Here is a 21,881-nt window from a genome sequence, read left to right as displayed (position 1 = left end):
ATACATAAGAAAGCACATAAAATGGAAGCAATTTGTCTTCCTGTCTCTCCCTCCTACTTTTTGCCTAGCTTGTTGGAATATATTGGACTATAGGCAAAATTAGTTTAGAGGCTGTTACTGTAGAGAGGCAAAAGCCAAGGTAACAGTGACCTCCACCCTGACCAACATCAGCGTTCCAAGACTCTCTGTTTAAGCAGCTCTGCATAAAATCATCATCTGTAAGTTAGGAAAGTAACGTTACCTCTACTCGGCTGTGGTGCAATTTGAAATTATGGAAATGGAGCACGAATTTCCCCTCACCGCGCCGGGGTTTGTGGCCTGGCTGCCGCGGTCCATGGCTCGCCGCGTACGAGCAGCTTTCACACCCACAGGGGGACAGGGCTGCCCCTCAGGAGCCCGGGGAGCGCCGGCAGCTACAGGGAAGCGGCTGTGCCCGCTCAGGAAGCGGGAGCACTGCGGGAACTGGGACTGGCCGGAGGTGTAGCCGCAGGGAAGCGGCTGTGCCCCCTCAGGAAGCGGGAGCAGCGCGGGAATTGGGACAGGCCGGAGATGTCCCGGGCAGAAACTGCGCAGCGCCATTGAAGCATTCGTCTATAGGGGAAAGAAACCCCTTCATATGGCGGCTCGTTGGTCTAGGGGTATGATTCTCGCTTAGGGTGCGAGAGGTCCCGGGTTCAAATCCCGGACGAGCCCAAGTTTTAATTTTTTAATCTTCCTTCTCCGCAGCAGCGGCTCCCGCACATAGCGAAGGGGCACGGAGGAGACTTAAAACGAGACCCACGCGTTCCTTTTTAGTGCAAGAAAAAGCTTAAAGAACTCACCAAGGACCGGCCGCTCCTCTTCGTCTGGCACCGGGCGTCGCTACTCCCGTTTTTCCCAGGCAGATCCGCCTTCCTCTCCACCGAGGCAGCGCTGCGGAACCGCTCCTCGCCCTTCCGAGCGGCTCAGCCTCGGCACACCGTACCGGCACGGAGCGCCGTCCCCGCGCGCCCGGTCCCGCTCGTGGCGGCACTGAGGCGCAAAAGCGCAGGAGGCCCCCGCGGCAGCAAAATATAGGAAGGGGGCTTGCGCATCCCCTTCCCGGCGGGCTCGTCCGGGATTTGAACCCGGGACCTCTCGCACCCGAAGCGAGAATCATACCCCTAGACCAACGAGCCGCTCTGTTGGTGCTTTCCCAGCTCAGCAGTTCACTGCCGTCCCACCTCCTCCCGCCCAGGCCGCTCGCGTCAGCGTATGTGGGGGTCGGTCCTTGCCGACCACCGCCGGCGGCTTTTCCCAGCGCTCCGGAACGCACCGCTGCTCTCTCGAACTGCGGAGGCCGCGACCATTTCTCCCTGCTCGCCCCCTCCGTCACCTTTCCCAGGGTAATCCCTGGCATCGCCCTTCCCCCGACCCTACGGCTCCGCTCGTTAGCGACGGCTCCGCGTGTCCGCGGGGGGGGCAGCGGTCCGCGCGGCGCTCCGCGTGCTTTCCGCCGCGCAGACCCCGCTCCCGCGCTCATCCGAGGGGCGCACGAACAACCCAGCCTTCCCATTCCCATCCCCACTTCCACTGCCATTCCCACTCCCGCTCCACGCGCGGTGGCGCTGGAGGCCGGGCGAACTCGTTCCTAGGGGACGCGGAGGAATGGGACAACCCAACGCCCACCCCCCATTCCCCAGCGGGTTTGGTTCGTCCTGGGCCGCGCCGTGCGCTGCGCCCCCTGGCGGCGCGGAGGGGTCGCACCGGGTGGGTCCCCGCGTGTCCCGGCGCGCTCGGAGCCTCCCGGGCTCATCCACGGGCAGGACAAGCGCCCACGGAGCCACAGGCATCGCCCTGGGGTTCTGAGCCCACAGCACCCTCCTGGTTTGAATCCCGCTTGTCTCTGATATGCTCTGTCCTGCTAATGCTCCCTGACATCCTCATGTTTCCACGCCTCTGCATCCCAGACTTTCGTCAAAAAGTCCTACTCCTCCCTCTTCTTCAGTAGTTGCCCTCTCATATTAAATTTAAATTTTGAAGTCCTAATGCCAGTGGAAATCTCACCCTTTTTTTTGCCTGCTGCTACCAGTTCTGTCCATTCTTCCTCAGGCTTCTTCATTTCTCCAGGAGGAAACAAAACACAGATATTTTTGTTTTGCTTTGGTTTTATTCCACCATTTATTTATTCTGTTTCTCCCTCGGATTTCCATCCCCGTGCTCAGGACACACATACACGTTCTCTACACAGGCACACATATATCTGTATGTGCAGTAAGGCACAACCATTCACACCCACTGTGCTGAGAGAAGAAACAGGGGGCAGCCAGCGATTGCAGCCTGCCCTGGAATACAAGCTACAGCAAGCAGATTAAAATGGATTCAAAGGCAACAATGCTCCACAGCATGGCTCAAAAGGGTGTGGAGGTCGTGTCTGCCAACCAGCCCATGATAATTGAGGAGGGCAAGCGCTGCTGGCTCCCAGCAAGCGTGACCTCAGTCCACGTCACAGTATGGACATTTTCTGTGTGGCCAACTCAGATTCAGGCACTGCTGTCAGGAAACTGGTCAAGTGAGGGTCTGACATCCATCTTCCCCCAAATATCCTCCAGATGTAAACTGTAGTGACTGCTAGCCCATGACTTTTAGTAGCTCAAGAGTGAATGTGAATCTAGTACAGGGCACAAGTACTTTGGAGGGACTGGCTGCCCGAGCTTCACCAATTCAGCCAGGCAATGCCAATGGAAATTCAGCCAGCTAAGACTTCTTCTTTGACCAGCACAAAATTAATTGGCTGTTTCCAGGAAGCTGGGATGCTTTCTGTAATGAGTGGCTCTTGGTGGCCACACACCAGAAGTTTCAAAACAGACTAGGTAGGGTTTGGAAGTGAGAAAGACTGATGGACAAGCAGCCCTTCTAAATCTGGACTGGAGCCCAGAGCCAGATAAGAGAACCTGCCCTATTGACCTACTCAGCACGTCTTTTCTTTGCATACAATCTGCTGGTTGTCATTTTCCACCACACTAAAAGCACCCCAAAGCTGAAGCACACAGGACCTACCAGCCTACCACAGGTGCCTGTTTCACAGATCAGCTCCACTTCAAAGGGATTTTATTTTTATATTTTATATATTTTTATGATCAATGTTCTAGGAGTTTTCCCTGTATGCAGGGTTCACATTGTCTGCCATACAGCACATATGGAGAAAACATAGCTGTTTCCTATTGTTAAAACATTATTTACTGAAGTTTTTAAACTCAAAGTCCTTTAAAAGAAGCTACCAAAAAGGCATGTACATGTATGTATGTATGTAACTGATGAACTTCATCTAAGACCAATGCAGAGGAGAAGAAAAAGACATTTTGGAGCAGGATGAAGAAGCAGAAGGACCATGAGTGGTGGTGGCTGTTGCCTCCAGGACAGTGGGTATCAGGTCTCTCAGTCCCCACGTATCATCAAGGAACACCAGCCAACACCTGAGTTTTGAACCCTGAAGAGATTGCAAACAGTCTCCTGTTCCAGCTGTCCCAAAACATGATGGTGCAAAGCAGAGAGCCAGAGAGTGGCCACTCAGCTCTGTGATGAGTCTGGAGCTCAGGGGATTTCTGCATTCTGCTCCTCTCCTGCCACTGAAGGTTTTCCAGTAGCTTCCATCTCGATCAGGTTAGATGGCTCCTATCCATATGTTAAGTCTCCTCTGCCCTGATTGAGTGTGTCCTTTTGAGAGGGGAAAATAAGTAAGGAAATAATGAAAAATAATCATGGGTCTAAGCAAAGACACTGCTGGGAAGTCCTGGGGGTACTTTGGTGGTTTCTGTGCTAGGAGGCAAAGGTGAGCTGCAGCCTGACCACGGGAATCCTTCCTTCAGCTGCTCCTTGCCAAACCAAGGAAGCATTTGAAGAGGAGGTGGTTGAGGTGGGACAAGACACATCCTCAGGCATCTGTGGCTATGTCATCAGTGGTTACAGAACACACAAGGAGGAGCATGGAACAAGGCCTGCTTCAGGCAGTGGAAATCCTCTTTTATTTCAGTGGCAAAGGCCCATGCTTGCATGCTTTCAGAGCTGATCATGAAACTGGTGTGCCCTGGGTTTGCTGGCAAAGCTAACAAGCTAAACACATAGGGAATATAATATATATATATGTACACATGTATACATACGTGTGCACACATATAAATATTTATATGTAAGGAGTCATATTGATATAGCATATACATGGCTACTGCTGGGGAAATGTGCATTTTACTGCAAATACTTTCAGATTGCTTTCAAAACAGCAATGCAGGAGGGTGCCTGGTGAGCAGAGCCTCTCCATTATACTGAATGCACAATCAGCTTTGCTTCTTTTCCATCCTCTCTGTAACACCCCCCATGAGAGCTGGTTGTTTTGAGTACCCTGCTTCACAGTCTCTGCACGCCTGAGATCTGAGGCTTTGACATATGGGGAGCAGCAAAATCACTGTTGTGTTCTGTCACAGTTGCCATTTTTGCTAACAGCAAAACCCTCAGGTGCCTCAGGAGCCACCATCACGCTGGCCCATCTTACCTGTGTGTCACAGCTACGCTGTGCCCTGGTCCTGCGTGACTGACACTGAAGGCTCGCTGGCAGTCCCTAATCCCACTGCATCCTGCAGTGGTTCAGGTGCCAGCGCTGTTTCCTCAGTGTCTGACGTTCTCTGTGTGTCTGTGCTCTCACTGCTTTCCTTTGTTTCACATTCAGCTCCCTCCTTCTCCTTGTCTCCCTTTCCTTGTTCACAGGCAGTGCTTTGCTGCTCTTCTCCCTGGGGACTGTCACACATCTCATTGTTTCCAGAGGGAGGCTGAGGAGAGTTCTCCTCTCCTGGGCCATCATGACACACTTCCTCCTCCTTTGTATTCCCTGTGTTATTCTTGCAAGGGGTAATTTCCTCTGCCTGTTTTTCCCCTTTTCCCCCATCTTCTGATCCACTGGATGCTCTCTTTGATGGGGGCTTCTCATCAGACTCTGCCTGTCTCTTCTGCTCTTTGTTCCCTTTCTCTTCATCCTCTGATCTGCTGGATCCCGTCCTTGATGGGGGCTTCTCATCAGACCCTGCCTGTTTCTTTTGCTCTTTGCTCCCCGTTTCCACCTCCTCTGTCTTGCCATTGGGCCCAAAGACCTCATCTTCCCTGGCACCATTTTCTGGAGAGGACAAGCTGACCCCTAGATCTTCCCCGTCTCCGTACTCGGACAGAGATCTTCGGAACCTCCGGGAGGGAGGCCGGCGCTTTATGGATCCTCGCGTCCGCACCTGGGGGGCAGGGAAAGCAGACAGCAAAGCAGTCAAGAGAAGGGCAGTGGAAAGCAGGAAACCACAACAGAGGAAAATGCCACTGGATGTACCAGCCTTTTCTGCTCTTGGCAGATTGAGGAAGGAGTCTGAACGCCAGCTAGTGATGGTCAATGCAGGTTATAGCTCCTCACTTAAGTGCTGAGCGCTCTGGTGACACCTGTGAAACTGAGAAACTCTGCGTGGCTCCCCAAACTGAGCCTCAGCCACCTCAGACATCTGCTGGCGTGTGGCACCACCTGCTCACAGCACCCCCTGGCACCCTCCACCCCGTTACTGCCAAGCTGAGGTGACTGGGTCCTGCCCCTCCATCCCTTCCTTCCCACACACTGGCAGAGAGGAGACTCCACACAGCTACACTGAAAGGCTGTTTGGAACCTGCTGCACTAATCTTCTTTCTTGGCCACAAATACACAGCCTTACAGCAGGACAGAGGGCTCAGCCTCCTCTTCCTCCTCATCCCCAGGCAATAAGCAAACCTTGTGGAATGGAGAAGTCCTAGCACATATCCCCTACCTTGTTGTAGAACTGCAGCTGAGTGCTCTCTGGGGGCTGATCAAAGCTGACTGGCGTCTCGCTGGGCTGGGACTGGGTCCCTGGGCTGGTGGGCGTTGAGGGAGGCGTGCTGAACGGAGAAACCAGGACTTTCATCCCAGGGCTTTTGGGAGACACGCCCGGCAGCAGAGCAGCTGGAGCAAAAGCCAGATTGGCCTGCAATGAAAAACGCCTCTCAGGAGCATGCGGGACAGCAGCGTGTGCTACACACAACAGCCACACAGGGGAACCCCTGCCCTGCCACATCTCTCAGCTGTCACAAGCCACAGACCTCCTGGCTGTGCGTTCCTCCTGGTGACACTGTCAACAAACAAGCCTGGGCAGAGAAGCTGTGACTGGACATTTGTCTTTCCCTGGCAGCTGGAACTCAGGACATGTTCTTTTGTCATCCTGAGGCCTTTTGGATTTTTCCAGTGACCCGGCCAATACACCACAGTGCAGTGGCTGAACTGGCAGAAAATCTGAACAAGCAGCCAGCAATGGTTCAAGATTTAACCCTCCTGCATGTGCCCAACAGGAGCTTGCATTTTCCAGCCTGATCTTGCAGAATGACCTGTGCAGCTGTGAGAAGACCATGGAAAGCAGCGAGCTTGTGATTAACTGTGGCAAAACATTTCCTGCTGGCCTCTCACTGGGAAGCTCCCCTAGGCAAATGTCCTTGGGTGCATCAGGAGGGACAGTACTATGAATAGGCTCAGGTTGTGTCAGGGTGGCCAGGAGGCTCTGGAGTGACATGTGCTGCTGGGACAGGCAGCTGGCAGGGGCAGGGCACTCTGTCTTCAGGCCATCGAGTGCTGAGCTGCCCTCAGCAGCACAGATCAGGCACCACGGAAGCACAAAAAGTGCTGGGTGTGCTGTGTGTAGCTGCAGGAATCCAGAGGAGGGAAGTGCAGTGCAGAGCTTCCAGGCACACACAGGACAGCCAGAGCCTGGAGCACACGCCCCACTGCCAGGATTGTCACTGCCTGTGCTCGAGGCCAGCTCCCCAGTGGAGTGCAGGGGACTCAAGTGAGTGACCCTGCTGTGAGGAAAGAGCTGGAGGAAGTCTCAGCCAGGGCTTCCCTCACTTTCTCTCAAGAGCTGCACTTAAATTGAGGCTCCTGCCCCTGCTCAGTCAGCGCTGCTGCCATGCCCATGCCCAGCCATGTATGCCACAGATCCAAATGATCCTGATCCATGCATGCTTATGGGCACACCTGGGGATCACTGGACTGCTTCTGGTGCCCATTACCATTACCAGACCTGTTCTGCCTTCCCCTTTGTGTGTGGTGGGGCTGGATCCTCCCCAGTGAGGCCCTGCTTACCTGGCTGTCACCCCTGGCTCCTGCATCCCCTTCCCCTCTGGCTGCTCTGCAAAGGAAGTAGCTGTGACCAATGCCAGTCAGTTTTAATTTGCTGGGGAAGCCATGTGGGCTCTTGCAGGACCTACCTGCAGCTTTTCAATCATGGGTGAACTTTTCACCTTGACCTTGGGAATGGGGCAAGCATTTGGCGACCGCTTCTGCAAAACAGAATGAAACAGGAGAACATCACAGTGTAGTGGGTGGAAAAGAGGAAATACAATAAAGGCAGAAAACTTGGAAGAGATAAGCAGAAACTGCTTGTAGGGAAGCAAATGAAGCTTCATATAGTGCTCCAATACAAAAGTTTCTTTTTCTTCATTCCTGACCCCGTTCTCCTTTTGCTATCTAGCCATCCTAGGGCTAGATACACGAACCCCTCTTCTGGGCAAAAAGGGCTGCTGTCTGAAGAGTCTGAGTTAGGTGATGTGGAATGGCTCTGCTCCTACATTGCCTTCATTAAAGTATCTAGCCTGTGGCACAGTTTCTCCTGGTATTATTTCAGGACCAGGCAGATTAAAATTCTACCTCCTAAAACCTTTATGTTGGCAAATATTGTGAACTTTCTGTAACGGGAAAGACTTTCTGCCACCACTTGAGTAACCAAGTTAAAGGATATCCAATTAGTATAAGCAGGAAGGGCCTAAATGGCAGGAAAGGTAGAGCTATGAAAAGGCTGGAAGCAGTTTGAGAAAGAGAGAGCATTGCTTTGAGAAGGGGCATATTGCTTTTTTCAGAAAAGGAAGGGATCTAACATTTTAAAACTTAATGCCCCTTTGGCATGGAGGCAGCAAGAGCCTGTAGCTCACAGATAAGAAGGACAAAGAACTACCTGCTTGTTAAGGGCAGGTGACAATGTGAAATTTGGTGGGTAGACCTCATACCCTGAAATACCGAAAGACAGAAGTGACGAAAGGGGGCCTGAGTGTAAAATTTCCTAAGTTGCAGCCAGCTTACTGGGACCTGCTCATTCAAGGGTCCTAAAGAAATATTCTGTGGGTATTGCCAACAAACCCCCTTTTCACTCTGGATTAATTATTCCCTTTTCTTGAAGACGGAAAAATCTCGTGAGTAGAACTACTACCCCATTATGCTCAACAAACAGCATGGGTGCTCCCTGTTCAAATCTACTAAATATCAGTGGTAACTGGATGGTTCCACCAGTGTGCCAAGGGTGAAAACAAAAGCAGTAGAAATGGGCTGTGCATCCATGCTGCAGGAGCAGGGAACAGCATGGAGCTGACTCTGGGTCAGTACACGTGTGAGAGCAGGGGCAGGTTTGCTGCTGCCTGATTGATGGCTCTGACTGCACAGCCTGACCTCTCTGCCACCTCCAAACTCGTGTCTCAGGAGAGAACAGGCTGCAGAGAGGAAAGACCTTGTTCCCTGCTAAATTGATACTCACTTGCTCATCATTGTCACTTGTCTCAGTTTTGTGGGAATACAAGGGAAGGGAGCAGGGTGGTTTCCTCCGAGTTGGCTTATGTGGTGGTACCTAAGAGAAGAAAACAACCAACTCAGCAGGAGGGAAATCAGGTTTCTTAAAAAGGAAGTGAAATTCAAGCACCAAAGGGCATGCTGTGTGAGTGACCTGCTCATGAGGCAGGGCTCAGCCTGCCCAAATGAGTCATCCAAAGGCAGCAAAAGATGGTATTAGCACATGGCTGTGCTTGAGGCATGTAGAGCCCAGTTCTAGTGCTGGAAGAGTAGTTTTATCTTTTTCTTTGTGCAACACACACTCTTCTAAGCTGTGGAGGGTGGAGAAGCCTTCCCAGAAACTTTTCCTGCAAAGCGTCCTCCTGGAAACCCCCTCACACAGGAGAGATTGTTACTGCTCTTTCCTGTCATTACCAGGACTTCCTCTCAATGAGTCTCAGCTGCCTAGTTCAAGATTTCCAACTTTATGTCTGATATATTTTTGGGGCAAAAACAAGAATTCTGACTCGTTAGAATTTCAGCTCCATTCATTTCTCTTAGAATGACATAAAGCACTGCACAGGGACAAGGCCTCAGCTGCAACCTTAAATTTGACTAAGAAACAAATTCTCCAGAGAGGAAGGAACAAGGCAACTTAATGGCAGGGACACTGATTCCTTCTGAATGTCCTTGGGCTCTCAGAACTAAGAGAGAGTTCCCTAGGAAGGAGGGATGCATAGCACATAACTATTGCTCTGGTCTTGCAGCCAAGCTGTCTCTATTTTTATGCCACGTTTGTAGTCTCCTGCCAAGCTGTTAACACACTTTTCATGTGTTAAAAATAATAATCCAAAATAACTGGCTAATATCTGTAATCTTGGATAATATGCACAATAAATAAATAAAATAAATAATATATTTGCATAATTTTGTTACCTTCTCGCAGGCTGGCATGTGAAAAGTTGGATTATGGCATCTTTGCCCTCTCTACAGTTGGCTGTCTTGGAGGACCTGTGGACCTGATGTCACTTAAATTCTGGAGGTGCTGCACCCAGCCATGGCGCTGCTGCATCTCTAAGCAGCCCAGGGCAGCCCTGCCCTAGTCCTTGTGTCATGCCAGGAAGCAATAATGTGTCTTGTGGAAACCCCACCATTCTGCAACCATGAAATCCTGCGCTGTGCCACAGTGGATGTGCCAGAGGTTCCCTGCTTGACAGGATTCCCCTCTGCTGGCATGGGCCAAGCAAGGGTTAAAGAACATCCCTTAGGTCATTAATCTGAAGCCAGCTTGAGAAAGCTGGTGGGGAAGTGACAGATGGCTCAGAGAGAAAAGACAGGAAACTTTGTGCTCCCCTGTCTCTGGAGAAAATGAGTTTCTCTGCACTGTGAGGCCCCTCCACGCTGCCCTGGCTTGGGACAGCAGAGGTCTGCAGATAACACAGGAGAGGTCTGGGAACTTTCTGCCTTCTGAAGGGTGAGGGACTTAGTGCAATTAAACCCCATACCTTCAGAAGAGGAAATTACTGTAATGGGATGGACTGAGTGGTGTGCTGGAGACTGGAGGGAAAAAAACAGAGTTTGGGAAAAGACTGGCTATTCCCATCCTGGGAGTGCTAATCTCTGATAGATGATGGCATGCCAGCCCTGCAGGGCAGAGGTCACCACTGCATCCAGCCAGAGACAGGAGGGGTGACAGGGAGGATACCCTTAGGCCAGGCTGGGATCCAGAGCTGAAGGGCAAAGAGAGCCCTTTCAGTTTCAAAAGGTGCCTGAAAAAGGCCACCAGCAAACATTTATGCTTCTAAAAGAAAAAGGCATAGTGATGAAGGAGGCTCTCTGAAAATGTCCTCCTTTCATAAATAACCCTGACTTTTCCTTTCTTCCTAAGAGAGGTATTCTAGTGTTTTGCTTAGCTGGAGAAAGTCAGCGTGTGAGGCAGTGCTTGGCATAGTGGGATTTCATTAAAATAGAATTCAGCATGATAGAGATAGGCACAGAGTCTGAAATATCATTGGGAAGAGGCAATGAAGGTGAGTAAAGAGGCAGCTTTCTCTCAGACCTACACAGAAGTAATAACCTTGAGGAAATTTCCTTTTGTGAACGAGGTGCTGATGACATGCCACTGGCTGCTACACTTCATCACCTGTTGTTTGTGTCTTTTCCCATCAATATTGGCTATTTCATTATTCACTGCTGCTGTTTGCCCACAAAAGGCAGCCCAAACAGGACATGCATGCACTGCTGTCTGCAGCTGTTGGGTAAATCTGTGCACCTTACCAAGCTCTGCAATGTCTTGGTTAGTGTCTCTCCCAAGAGATGGCTCTAGCAAAACACCCATCCAGCAATCAGCAATGCATGGAAGATACAGCCCCAGCTTGCATTGCACGAGGAGATGAATCCTTTGTGCAGATCCAAAGTCAAGGTGGATTCATGCTCAAATCACTGATGTTCCAGCAGGAAGAGACAAGGGATTAACTTCCCACTCATTTCCTGCTGGTGGCTGCAGAGCACCTTACCTCTTTTCCAGGGATACTGGCTGCTTGCTCTTTGAACTTCCCTGCTAGCTGAGCCACTGAGGGTGATGCTGACTTGTCCACCTCTGAGTTGGTCTCTGCTGGCCTGTTCTGGAACAAGAAGTTGTGAGTGAAGGTTGGAAAAGCAAGCCTGTGTATGTGTTACAAAGTTCAAAAGTAAGCAAGGACTTGAAGCAGAGTTTCTCACATCTGGCATCAATCAGCCAGCCTGAGAGCAAGAGTTTTTGGAAGATGGGATTTAGCAGCATTTTCAAATATCCCAGAAAATCAGGAATTCATGCAGAGCCTTTCAGCTCCAGCTGAAGAGCCTACACTCAGTACTTTTCAATGGAAGCAAACCAGGTGTCTGCTCCTTTTATCCTTGCAGTGAGCAGATGGAGCAGGCAGTAATGTACATCCCCATACACATCCTCAGCCCTCTCATACCCTTGTTACTGCCCTGGTCACCATCAGCCTTGCTCTTCCTGTGGTTCTGCTGTGAGAAGCCATTCCCAGTCCTCACAGCAAGCCAACATCTGCTTGGAGATGTGTCCCTTGCTGCTCTGCTTTTTTCTCAGTGAAATACTGAGGTGGGTGAGGGGGAAGGAGGAAATACCATGGCTGAGAGAAGCCTCCCCTCCCCTGGATCAACATCAAGCTGAGAAGCAGAAGGCCTGTGCTGGAGTCTGGATGATGCAGCTCTTCCCACACCACACTGCCCTGGTGTCATCCCACATTCACCTTGTTTTCTTTGCTATGTGTCTATTGAGCAGTGTGAATAGAAAGCCTTGAAATCAAAGATGTTAAAGGAAACCTTTGTTCTTCATCTCTAGTATCTGATGCTGGGGAAACCAAACCAGAGGAACTGAGAATAACTAACCAACAATTGTTATTCCAACCAGGAATAACAAGCCTTCTGTTAGAGGTGGAGAGCTCAGAACAAGAAACCAGGCTGCAAACCATCAGTAAGGAACCTCACACCTCCCAGCTCCCTGTACCACCACCATGAACCCATGACCAGCACCACATTTCTCACCCCACCGCCTCAGTGTCCTTTCTGTCTCTCAGTTTTTGTTTGCATCATGGAGAAAAGCCTTTCCCTTTCTCAGAGAGCTGTAAAGAAATACTCCCAATAAATGTTATCTTCCTTTTCCTAGGCCCGCAATCCCCTGTAGGTGTCTGCCATTCCCTGTAAAATTTCCCATACACTTTGGAATAGCTTTCCTGAATCCAAGGAAGTCATATCAAGCTGTCTCGTCCCAGTGACCTTCACACACCTTCCCCTCATCTTTTCACCTTTCACTGGAGTAATTACAGGCAGGTAAAGTGGCAGATAATGGAATGGAAGAAAGAGTGAGGTAAGCAGATCAGCAGGGCAACCTTCTGCACATGAAGAATGATGGCTGGGCTAAGTGGGGAGGGACACCAGTTCCAAGATGCAGGTTATGTCTCCCTACTGTGAAGGGAGGGCAGGCTGGAAAGAGGAAGGAGCAAAGAATGAACCTGGAGAATGCAGGATGGTCTGGGAGGCTTGGCTCCTCATATCAGCTCACAGAATACCTGGACATGGCAGAATGGACACCTGAAGTAAGGACTCAGTTGAAACCGAGCAGCTGCAAGTGCTCTGTCTGTGGCAGAAAGGCTGCCTCCCTCGTAGTCCATTTTAGCTCCAAGAGCTTCTTTCACAGCCCTTTGCCTTTTCCCAGAAAAGACACTGAACTTCCTCTTGGCTTCTCTGACCTCTTGTTTTCGGGGTGAATTTTTCCTTTCTTTCTCTTTCTTTTCACTTCAGTCTGCAAACACAGCTGCCTTTCTTTGATCAGAGCTGGGAGGCCAGCCGGGTTCCATGGGTGTCTTGTGCTGGCGGCTCCTGCGGGCGCGGGGCGCGGGGCCGGGGCGCAGGAAGCTCTGAACATGCCATTCTAAGATTAGCACCAGTAGCCCACGGGGCTGTGTCCTCCAGAAACTGCCAGCTGCAGACTCTCCCATTACAGAAAATAAAGAACAGGAAAGGATCCTTACTCAGATCCCTTCTGGCAGTTACACTGCTGCGCTGTACTGCTGTTTTCTACAACTTTTTTTCTGCCCCAGGTGATGTGCCAGGCTTTGTGTCTTCTGGTCAAAGGAAGGTGTTGTGTTTGGGTACAAAAAGTTCCCTTCCTTGCACTGCAAGGAGAACATAATTCCTCTGAGTTCCAGGAGCTGGGCTGGCAGTCTCCTTCTCCTCCTTCCCACCACTGTGAGGAAGGTGGGAAGCCTCATTTTATGACTTTCAACCCAGAGCCCTCAGCCTCTTCCACACCTAAGACTAAGACATCTGTTTCTCTCACTCCAGAGCTCAGTGCTGGCTCTCTCCTGCCCCACAATATTAATTATGCAATCTTTCCCATTCCTGGTCATGCTGCCCACCTTGGTGAAATAACCCACCACTACTTTTCTAAATGGTTATGAGAAGTAGCTCTGTTCCTTTTCTCTCTCTCTCTTTTTCTGTAACAGTGAAATTATTCAGACATGATTTTTGTGCTTTTTGCAGTCAACTGCTGATTCTTTTCCTTTTCAGAAGAAAAGCATGGTCAGCCTGCATGGGCTAAAACCACTGAGCTAAGGTTAAAGGCTTAGTCCATCAGTAATTTGGTGACTGATATTCTGAGATTTTTTGCTGTGCCATAAAAATAAGCGTTGTATGTTCTGAAAAATGTCAGACAGAGCTGTAAATGGGAATTTAATTATACCATCAATGTAAGCATGGCACTGTCTGCAAAAAAAGGAAGTGCAACTACCAAGTTCTCTGTAAGGAGTTTGTTTCACTTTTCTATTCCAAATAAATTTATAAAACTGAGTAAATTTGAAAACGATTTTCAAAACCATGTTTCTTCATCTGCTTTTAAAACTGAGCCTAGTCCCTGTTAGCACTGGGGAAGAAAGTTCTGCCTTTATCTGCATCTGAGGTACAAATGTGCCAGTTTGAGCCCCCCAAACCTCTCATTCCTTATGCATCAGAGTCCTTGCCTCTATTGTGAGAGCAGAACTGCCCACCAACCCCTGGCTCTGCAGATTGTGTGAAGGGAGGCCACTGTTTTTAGCACAGATCCTGCTCCTCTCACAGGCTGCCTGTGGGTCCACTGGATCCCCACAGAAATGACCTGCTCCACGAGGTCCCCACAGAAATGTCCCATCAGGTACCTGGTTTGAAAAGAGGAAAGTTCTACTGGCTGTCATTCAGTGCAGAGTATGGCTAAACACCAGCTGAGTAACAGCAGAGATCCACACTTCCCTAATCTCCCTTCCCTCCCCTAGGAATCCTCTGACTCATCTGCTTTTGCAGGTAGGACATTTTGGCCAGATGGGTCACCTTTTATCTGAGAAACCCCACAGCACCTTGCAAGGCTGGAGTATTCAGCAGCTATGAAATCAGTGATGGTTACACAAATTTTGGTACTGGTCCTGTGCAACTATCAGCCCAATTCTCATGCAGTTGCACCTAGACATGGTTTTGAGGCCAGTCCCTGATCTCCATGTTTTGAAAATGTCCTGTTTTCAAAAATGCTTCACAGGAATGATTCCATGCAGCCTGTTCTCACACCAGCCCATCATGCCAGATCCTGTGCTCACACAAGTGCTGCAAAGCTCCCCTGTGACTCTCATAGGGATCTTTTCATTGCTGCACACACAATCTACCTCAGCAACAGCAAATAAGGCAAAAATAATTTTAAACACAGTGTCTCAGAGGCAGATACAATAAGGTATCCAAGACTCAGAGCCAGTGTCTTGATTACAGATTCAGAAAGGGTGATATTCAGCACCCAGTGTTGCACCATGAGAAGGGAGTTGTCAGTGTGCTAGAGGAAAACAAGAAGGTGTCAGTTTTTGGGGCACAGTTTCATAAGCCCTGGGCTTCAGACAGCTTATGTTTCCAACCACTCATTCTCCCCTGACCTTTCCTTTCCCCCTTCCCCCCTCCCCTGCACCTGTGTGAGTTTGTGGGGCTGTGCTGTAAACTGGATCACTGAAATGATCTGGGCCTAAAATACACCCCTTAACTCTTTACAGGGTTATTTTTAACCTGGATCATTTCAGCCTTGCAGTTCACAGCATGGCCCACCACGTGCTTGCCCTGCTGTAGTGGAAAGGGAGGGAGAGGTGACAGGGGCAGCCTAAAGCACAGAGGAGAGGGCTGGAGCTTTAACTGCTCCAGCCAGAGCCTGAGGAAATTACATCCCTCTATGTCCTCCTGTTCTGATAAGACAGAAAAATCCTATTTTTGCATGCCTGCTGGTAGAGGCTGGGCTGGTCTGTAGTGAAACTGGTGTTTCACCCTGCAGTCTGTTGCCACCCACCCAAGGTGCAGCCAAGTCTAGGCCATGACCTGTGAGCCACCACAGGGAGCACATGACTGGTAAGAAATTGCCATTAAGCACCCACAAAACACCCATAAATACTGTGTCAGCCATCCCCAGCAGCCTCTGCTTCAAATAACAGCAGCCACAAAGTGTAAGCAGGTTCTCTTTGCTGCATGGCAGAGGCCAAGCTCTACACCTGTAGGACCTGCTCAGCTAAGGAAGGGAAGGGGGATGCATCTGTGGGCAGGAAACTCCTGAAGTCAAAATAAACCAACCAGCACCACACTCTGCCTGGAGGCCAGCAACTGGGAAGCAGTGCTGTGGTTTGGCTGGGATTAAAGCATCAATCCCGACCAAGGCTGGATGTCAGGAGGGAACAGAGTCTCTTGCAGACCCTCGCTTCCCTGCCTGGCTCAGCTCTCCCAAGGCAAAGCATTCTGCACAAAACCTTCCCGGACTGACCCTTCTCGTTTTCCAGTGAGGTAGCTGCAGGACTCGAGGAGCCAGCGAGCCACAGCCCTTGTCTGCACAGGAAAGCCTACACCAAACTGAGCTAGCTCTCTCAGCTTGCAGGGCAAAACACAGCCTTAATCTGATCGAGGTGCTGCTTTTCTGCCTAACTGAACTCATTTGCAATCGGCCTGGCTGAAAGGAGCTGTTCTCAAGCTCACAAGTACCTGATTCTGACACCGAAAGCAGCATTTTGGGAATGACACCGTAAGCTGCATCAGGGAATACGGCTCCTTTCAGGGCTCCCCAGGGGCTGGAGGGGGTGAATGTCTCCTACTCCTGCAGTGAGGTGCTGCCTTGTCCCCAAAAATGTTCCCCTGCAGGGCTGGGGTTTGATGGACAGGAGATGTCCTGCACATCTCAGACCAAGCAATGGAGAAGTGATGACAGCACAGCTCCAATTTGGGGTGATGATTTCCATCATCAAGAGCCAATCTCTTCTCCCTGACCCATCTTTTCTTCAACCACAGAGGCCAGCTGGAGGCAAAAGGTCACTGAGTAGTCACACAGGGCAGGATCTAAGGTACACTTCCTGTTTATCTGCAGAGGACATGAACTTATGCTCTGGAAAATGCACCACAAATGCATCTCAGTTATTTTGGCTCTCGCATTTTTTTAAGTGCAGATAAGATTAGATGGGCAGCTCATAAGGAACTTCTCTTTAAATCAACTAAAAAAGCTCAAGAGTAGTTTTTAATTAGGATTAGACCCATGCTACTGAATGGAAAAACCTCTGTAATTTGTAGTTTCATTCAAAGTAATTTCTCTGTCTCTGACATTTAGATGAATCCCAGCTTGCAGCCTCTTGCCAACATAACCTGAACTGATTTATCTGTACCCATGTGAGTACATCAGTGGCATCAGGATCATACTGAAAGGGGAACATTGTTTGGACTGGGAAGGGAGGGGCAAATAAGCAGGGTATGTTCAAAGCACAAACTCCCCCAGAAGAGCAAGCTGAAAGACGAGAGGGTGGGAAAACACCTGAGTCACAGCACGAGGAATCAGGCAGCACAAAGCAGGAGGTGCTGCTACCCACAAGCTGAGCCTCCCTGTTCTCTGTGACCCACAAAAGCACAAACACAGGCTGAACACAGATTGCCCAGGAAGTAGGTGGGCTCACCCTGGCCTTGGCCCATGTTCCACATCCCTAGAAGGAAATCTCATGATGCTTGTTCCGACTGGAGCTCAGCACCACGCTGGGCCCCTGGCTCAAGAAGCAACACATCCCAAGATGCAAGCCCTGAATAAACAAAACTCTTCTTGCTACTCTGACCCCTCTTCAGCCCAGCAAAGCATCCTTCTTTGCATCTCTCTCTTTACTGTTCTTCACAAATCATTCTCACTGGAGACCTTCCAGCTCTCTGTTTCAGGAGGGATTTGTGTGATTTATTTACTCACTTGGCGTCTGATCTGGCAAGGAAGCTGCTCCTTGTCTCATTGTAGTAAATTTTAATTATTGGCAGAAGCCCCAGCTGGAAGTGGCTACAGCTGTGGCTCTGTGATACCTCCTAGCCAGTCCTGTCCATCATTGTGTCAGTGTAGCCTGTAGCACCTTGGGAAGCAAGGCCAAGGCTCCTACCTGCCTTTCCTACCATTTACTGTACAGCAGGGGTGATACTTACTGTGCTGTGCTCCACCAGAGCAAAAGCTACACTGTGAGCCACCTCTGCACCTTCCTCTGGTGGGGCTAGGCTAGCCCTGAGAACTTTGTGAGCATTTAGAGCACTACCACAGTTACTTTCCAGGACATTCCAAGAATATCTTGCAGGTCTTTCAAATGTATCCTAAACTCTACCAAAAATATAATACTTTTCTACTTTTATCTTTCTGCAATATTTTCTTTGATCAACCTTTACCAGATGCTAAACACCTCCATTTCACAATCCCAGTGAGAATTTTGTGAGCTTTATGAACGGCAGCATGCAGAGTCCTCATCCTTTTCCCCCAAGCTGCATCAGATGGCTGAGCAAAAAGGAATAACTGGTCTCAGTGTGCCATGGGCGCCTCACTGCTAAAATGCAGGAGTGAAACATCATAGAAGGCTGAGCAAAGAAAGTAAGATTTCCACTTCAAAGATACAAGAATAATTCAGGAACTGATACCTGGCCATAAAATCTGCTTATGAAAGAGTGTAAGGGTTTGTTGAGGAGTAAAATGATGACCCCAGCACACTCTGCAGAATCCTTGACTGCTGTTTGCCAGGACTGGCATTTTGAAGGTTGTGCAAACAGGTTTCTAGTTTGACTTGCAACAAAAGGAGTTAATGTCTCATACGAGAGTGTACACAACTGTGCAGAACCACTGCACATCCAAGATAAAGCTTCATCTACATTGTGAAGCCTCAGCCAGGGCAGAGAAGCCTCCACATCTGGTTGATGTCACACGCAACAGATTCATTCTCGCAGCTTTGGGGAAAGCAATCTGTGAATTATATTGTGAACGCTGGAGTTTGGGCTCCAGATTTCTGAATACTCTGCAAAGACAACGGGACCTCAGATTAGGTCTGGGACCTGTCTGAGCTCCTGGCCCCAAAGATGGGGTTTAGACTCCTCTGACCCAGCCACACATCTCTTCTGTACGTATCTCTACATAGCTGGAGATTGTGGTTTCCTGAGACAAAGGACTGCTCCTTAATTGAGAAATGCCAACAAAGTAAAGAAATATTGGACATGGAAGTTTTGGAGGCAGTCAGGAGGAGGTAAGGAGTCCTGCTTACATGTGCTGCCTTCAAGGCAGTCAGTGTTGTTAGAAGGCAGAGATCCCTAGCAGCTCTCCTCAGTTCCCTCTGAAAACAGCACCTCTCACAGCAGCCCTAACAAAGATTCAACTGAAACTCCTGAAATGCAAATGGCAGGAAAACACATCAGGTCTTCTCTTGAACTCTTATTTTTGAAGTATTTTCAGTGGAGAGCAAGTTTCTTGCCTGAGGGTAAATCACTGCTGGCCTTTCTCTCAGAGTCTATTAAGTTAGCCACAAGAACAACACAGAAGTATGACATTCCTTCTCAGAGTGGCACCCAGGTCAACCTTATCCCACCACAGATAAGTGAATATAGGATGAGTGTGTGCCTGGCCTCAACTGCAAGGCTATTGCACAGCTATAATGAGGGTGATAACGAGGAAGGAGCTCTGACTATAAACCAGGGCAGAATAGTATGAGGAATGTGGACTACAAGGGATTGTTTGTTTTTAAGAGAAAGGGCAGAAAAATTCCACTTTACATAAAATATGTAAAAATATGTAACACTTCCCTGAGTTTGGAAGGAGTTTGCTTTAGGGCAACATTCTTATCAAGACTTGCAGTGATCTGGTCTTGATTTTCTCATTCTGAGAGTTCCCTTGTGAAGTGCTGCCATCTTGGCACTCAGGGTCAAGCACTGCCCAAAGGGTAACGTGAGGATATTCCAGCTCAGCAGCTTTCATCCAGAAGACTACAAGAGAATCTCTCAAATGCCTCACTTGAAAGCTACAGAGGGTTGGATCTGCCAAATTTAAAAGCTAACCAAAGCATGATTTGGGAATTGGGTAGAAGTTGATAAGTAGCCCGAAAGTAAAGTAAAGTAGTAAAGAGACAAATGTTTCTCAAAGGAAGAAGCACTGTGTTGAACTCATCCACTACACTGTAAATAAATGGTTTGTGTACTCCCAGCCTTGCCTTCTAAAAGTAGAGGGGAAACTCCTGATGGCTTTCCATCCTTTAGTGGTTTGAGGTACCCAGGTCTATTTGTCCCTATGAGGTAGTAAGAGCCCAAATGTGCTGGGCCATGGGGACCACTGGGTGGTGGCTGGAGTGAGATGCTGTGGTGTCAGCAGAGCCAGGCAGTGCCAGGCAGGAGGAGACAGGCAGAGGAGAGCAGCCAGTGCCAGACACACAGCAGAGGAGCTGTGTCCCTCACAACAGAATTAGAGGAAACATCTGTAGACATCGGGAAATTTGATGAGGTGAATAAACTATCTACCTTCTGTTTCAGAGAGGGACTACAATGAAAATAAAACGAGATAATCATTATTTTAAGCAAGTTGTTCTTTCCTTTGTGCCATGGTAGGTATATAGCTCTCAGGAGTGCCTGGCCTGTGCTTGCCAAGCTCTGTCTGGAGAGATGACCAAAGCAGAAAGAGTCACTGTGAAAGGCACAAATGAGATCTTGAGTCTCCCTTTTGGCAATGAGAACATTTGGCAATTGCCTGGTGCCTGTATGCTCCCAACACTGCATGGGTTGATCAACCTCAGCAGCATTTCCTCAAAGCACTGTCAGGAGCATGTGCTGAGAGGGCAATGTATGGGCTTGTGCACTTTAATGCCTGTACAGCTACTGCTGCATACCCCCCAGAACTGGTCCTGAGGCAAGCTAGGGTTTCAGGAGAGCATTCAAGTGTCAGGCTGTCAGGAGAGCACTCAGGTGACCAGGCAGGTGTGTGAGGTCTCCTTTGCCCCAGCAAACCTTGAATTCTTTGCTACATGTTGGAATGGCTTTAACAAGCAGGCTGGCAAGTGCTTGCCCTAAACCCTGGATTAAAACCCATCCCTTCCTGGGCAGACCAAAGGGTTTGAAGCCCACCCTCTCAGAGAACAGAACAGAGCCCAGGCTTCCTGAGCAAGTGTCTTATTGCTCTTTGCAAAGGCTGCCAAGAGTGGTTTGATCCAGCACCACCATTACCAAAAGAGGCAGTGAACTGCAGCACCTGGTCCCTAGCGGGCAGGGTGCCTGTGCAGGGGCAGCATGTGTGAAACCTCAGCCTGTACTCTGCAGAGACACAGGCAGCTCTTGGCTCTGCTGTGTCCTGAGCAGGAAAAGGCATCTGGCTGTTCAGCCATGACTCTCTGTGCAGGGGATGGCAAAACAGTTAAAATCAATAATTTAAACAAATTATTTTGTGTGCATTCATAGTGGTTTGGGAATCCGCGACTGAGGTGGCCACAGAAACCTCCAGCAAAACATGGGTGCCACTGTTTCCTTTTCTGAAAAAAGTGCTTTTTGTGAGATGCCTGATCCTGTTTGCCATGCTCAGAGTATTCCAATGGGAAAAGGAGTGCTGGGAAGAGATGAGGATGTGGGACACGGGGAATGTAACAGGGACCCAAGGACAGGTCAAGCAGGGCAAATCCAGGCTTGTGCAGAAGCAGCATCCCAGGCACTGGTTAAATTTTGATATAGAGCAGGCAGGTGCCCAGTGAACTGAAGGAACCTCCAGGATCAGGGAGTGACTGCAGGATATGAATTGCAGCCTTTCCATTCTGCATTAGTCCTGTAGTGGATCTATCACACGGTAATTCCCCTCAGCTACTCAAAAATCCAGGAGAGAATTTTAGTGCAACAGCTAAAATGAGATTTGGTCCCAGAAGCCAGAATGCTCAAGAGGAAAGACACAGAAGGCACTCAAGAAAGGACAAGGTGACTCCTATTGCAGGGAGAAGACAGGGGGTTGGGATGGGAGGTAGGAAGGTGAAATAAAAGGCTGTTAAGTACTAGTGAGACCTGAGGGGGAGAGGCTGTGGGACACACAGTAAAAAGAGATCATGATCATCAGGATTATTTGGTTTGTAAGATACATAACAACATTTGCCTGCAGACAGTGACAAGGAAAAAAACAGGAGGGCTAAGCAGAGAGGCAAAAATCTACATTGCCAGCCAGGCCAGCTGCCTACAGACAAGGTGGCCAGGGTGTCCAAGAGAGCAGGGAAAACACAGAAGCTTCATTAAGGAGTCCAATGAATTCAAGGAGAAACGGCCTCCGCCTTTCCTGTCGCAGGGCCCTGCGTCTGCAATTGCCTCACAACAAGCCCAGCACAGCTGCTCACAGTCAGGCCGAGCAGCCAACATGGAAATCATTCCAGGCAGCAGGAAAAGGATTGTGGATAAAGCTGATATGTGGCTGGATGTGGTCATACCCAGCCACACAAGTGGAAAAAGAGGGAAAAGCAGAGAGGCTGTG

General features: G+C 49.4%; 1 protein-coding gene and 2 non-coding genes across 8 annotated transcripts in view; 1 reads left to right on the top strand and 2 right to left on the bottom strand.

Annotated features, from left to right (window-relative positions):
* Positions 1-621: 621 nt before the first annotated feature.
* TRNAP-AGG (transfer RNA proline (anticodon AGG)) lies at positions 622-693 on the top strand. The gene has a single exon. It is a non-coding gene; the product is annotated as a tRNA-Pro (tRNA).
* Positions 694-1,085: 392 nt separating this feature from the next.
* Positions 1,086-1,157, bottom strand: TRNAP-CGG (transfer RNA proline (anticodon CGG)). Its single transcript has one exon. It is a non-coding gene; the product is annotated as a tRNA-Pro (tRNA).
* A 969-nt stretch (positions 1,158-2,126) lies between these two features.
* Positions 2,127-21,881, bottom strand: part of RCSD1 (RCSD domain containing 1) — a 37,827-nt gene continuing 18,072 nt past the window's right edge. For 3 of the 6 annotated variants that reach the window (XM_077174572.1, XM_077174574.1, XM_054627980.2), the window contains 5 exons: positions 11,098-11,205; positions 8,571-8,660; positions 7,255-7,326; positions 5,787-5,981; positions 2,127-5,231 (listed from right to left, as the gene is read on the bottom strand). In XM_077174572.1, coding sequence (XP_077030687.1) covers positions 4,521-5,231; positions 5,787-5,981; positions 7,255-7,326; positions 8,571-8,660; positions 11,098-11,205 — 1,176 coding nt within the window. In that variant the 3' untranslated portion in view covers positions 2,127-4,520. The remainder of the gene's footprint in view (positions 5,232-5,786; positions 5,982-7,254; positions 7,327-8,570; positions 8,661-11,097; positions 11,206-21,881) is intronic. The other 3 variants (XM_077174575.1, XM_054627983.2, XM_077174573.1) reach the window with 2 other exon arrangements.

The sequence above is a fragment of the Agelaius phoeniceus genome, chromosome 2, assembly GCF_051311805.1.
Source record: "Agelaius phoeniceus isolate bAgePho1 chromosome 2, bAgePho1.hap1, whole genome shotgun sequence".
Taxonomy (NCBI): Eukaryota; Metazoa; Chordata; class Aves; order Passeriformes; family Icteridae; genus Agelaius; species Agelaius phoeniceus.
The sequence above is the reverse complement of the archived record's forward strand: the minus strand, read 5'-3'. Positions and strand labels throughout refer to the sequence as shown.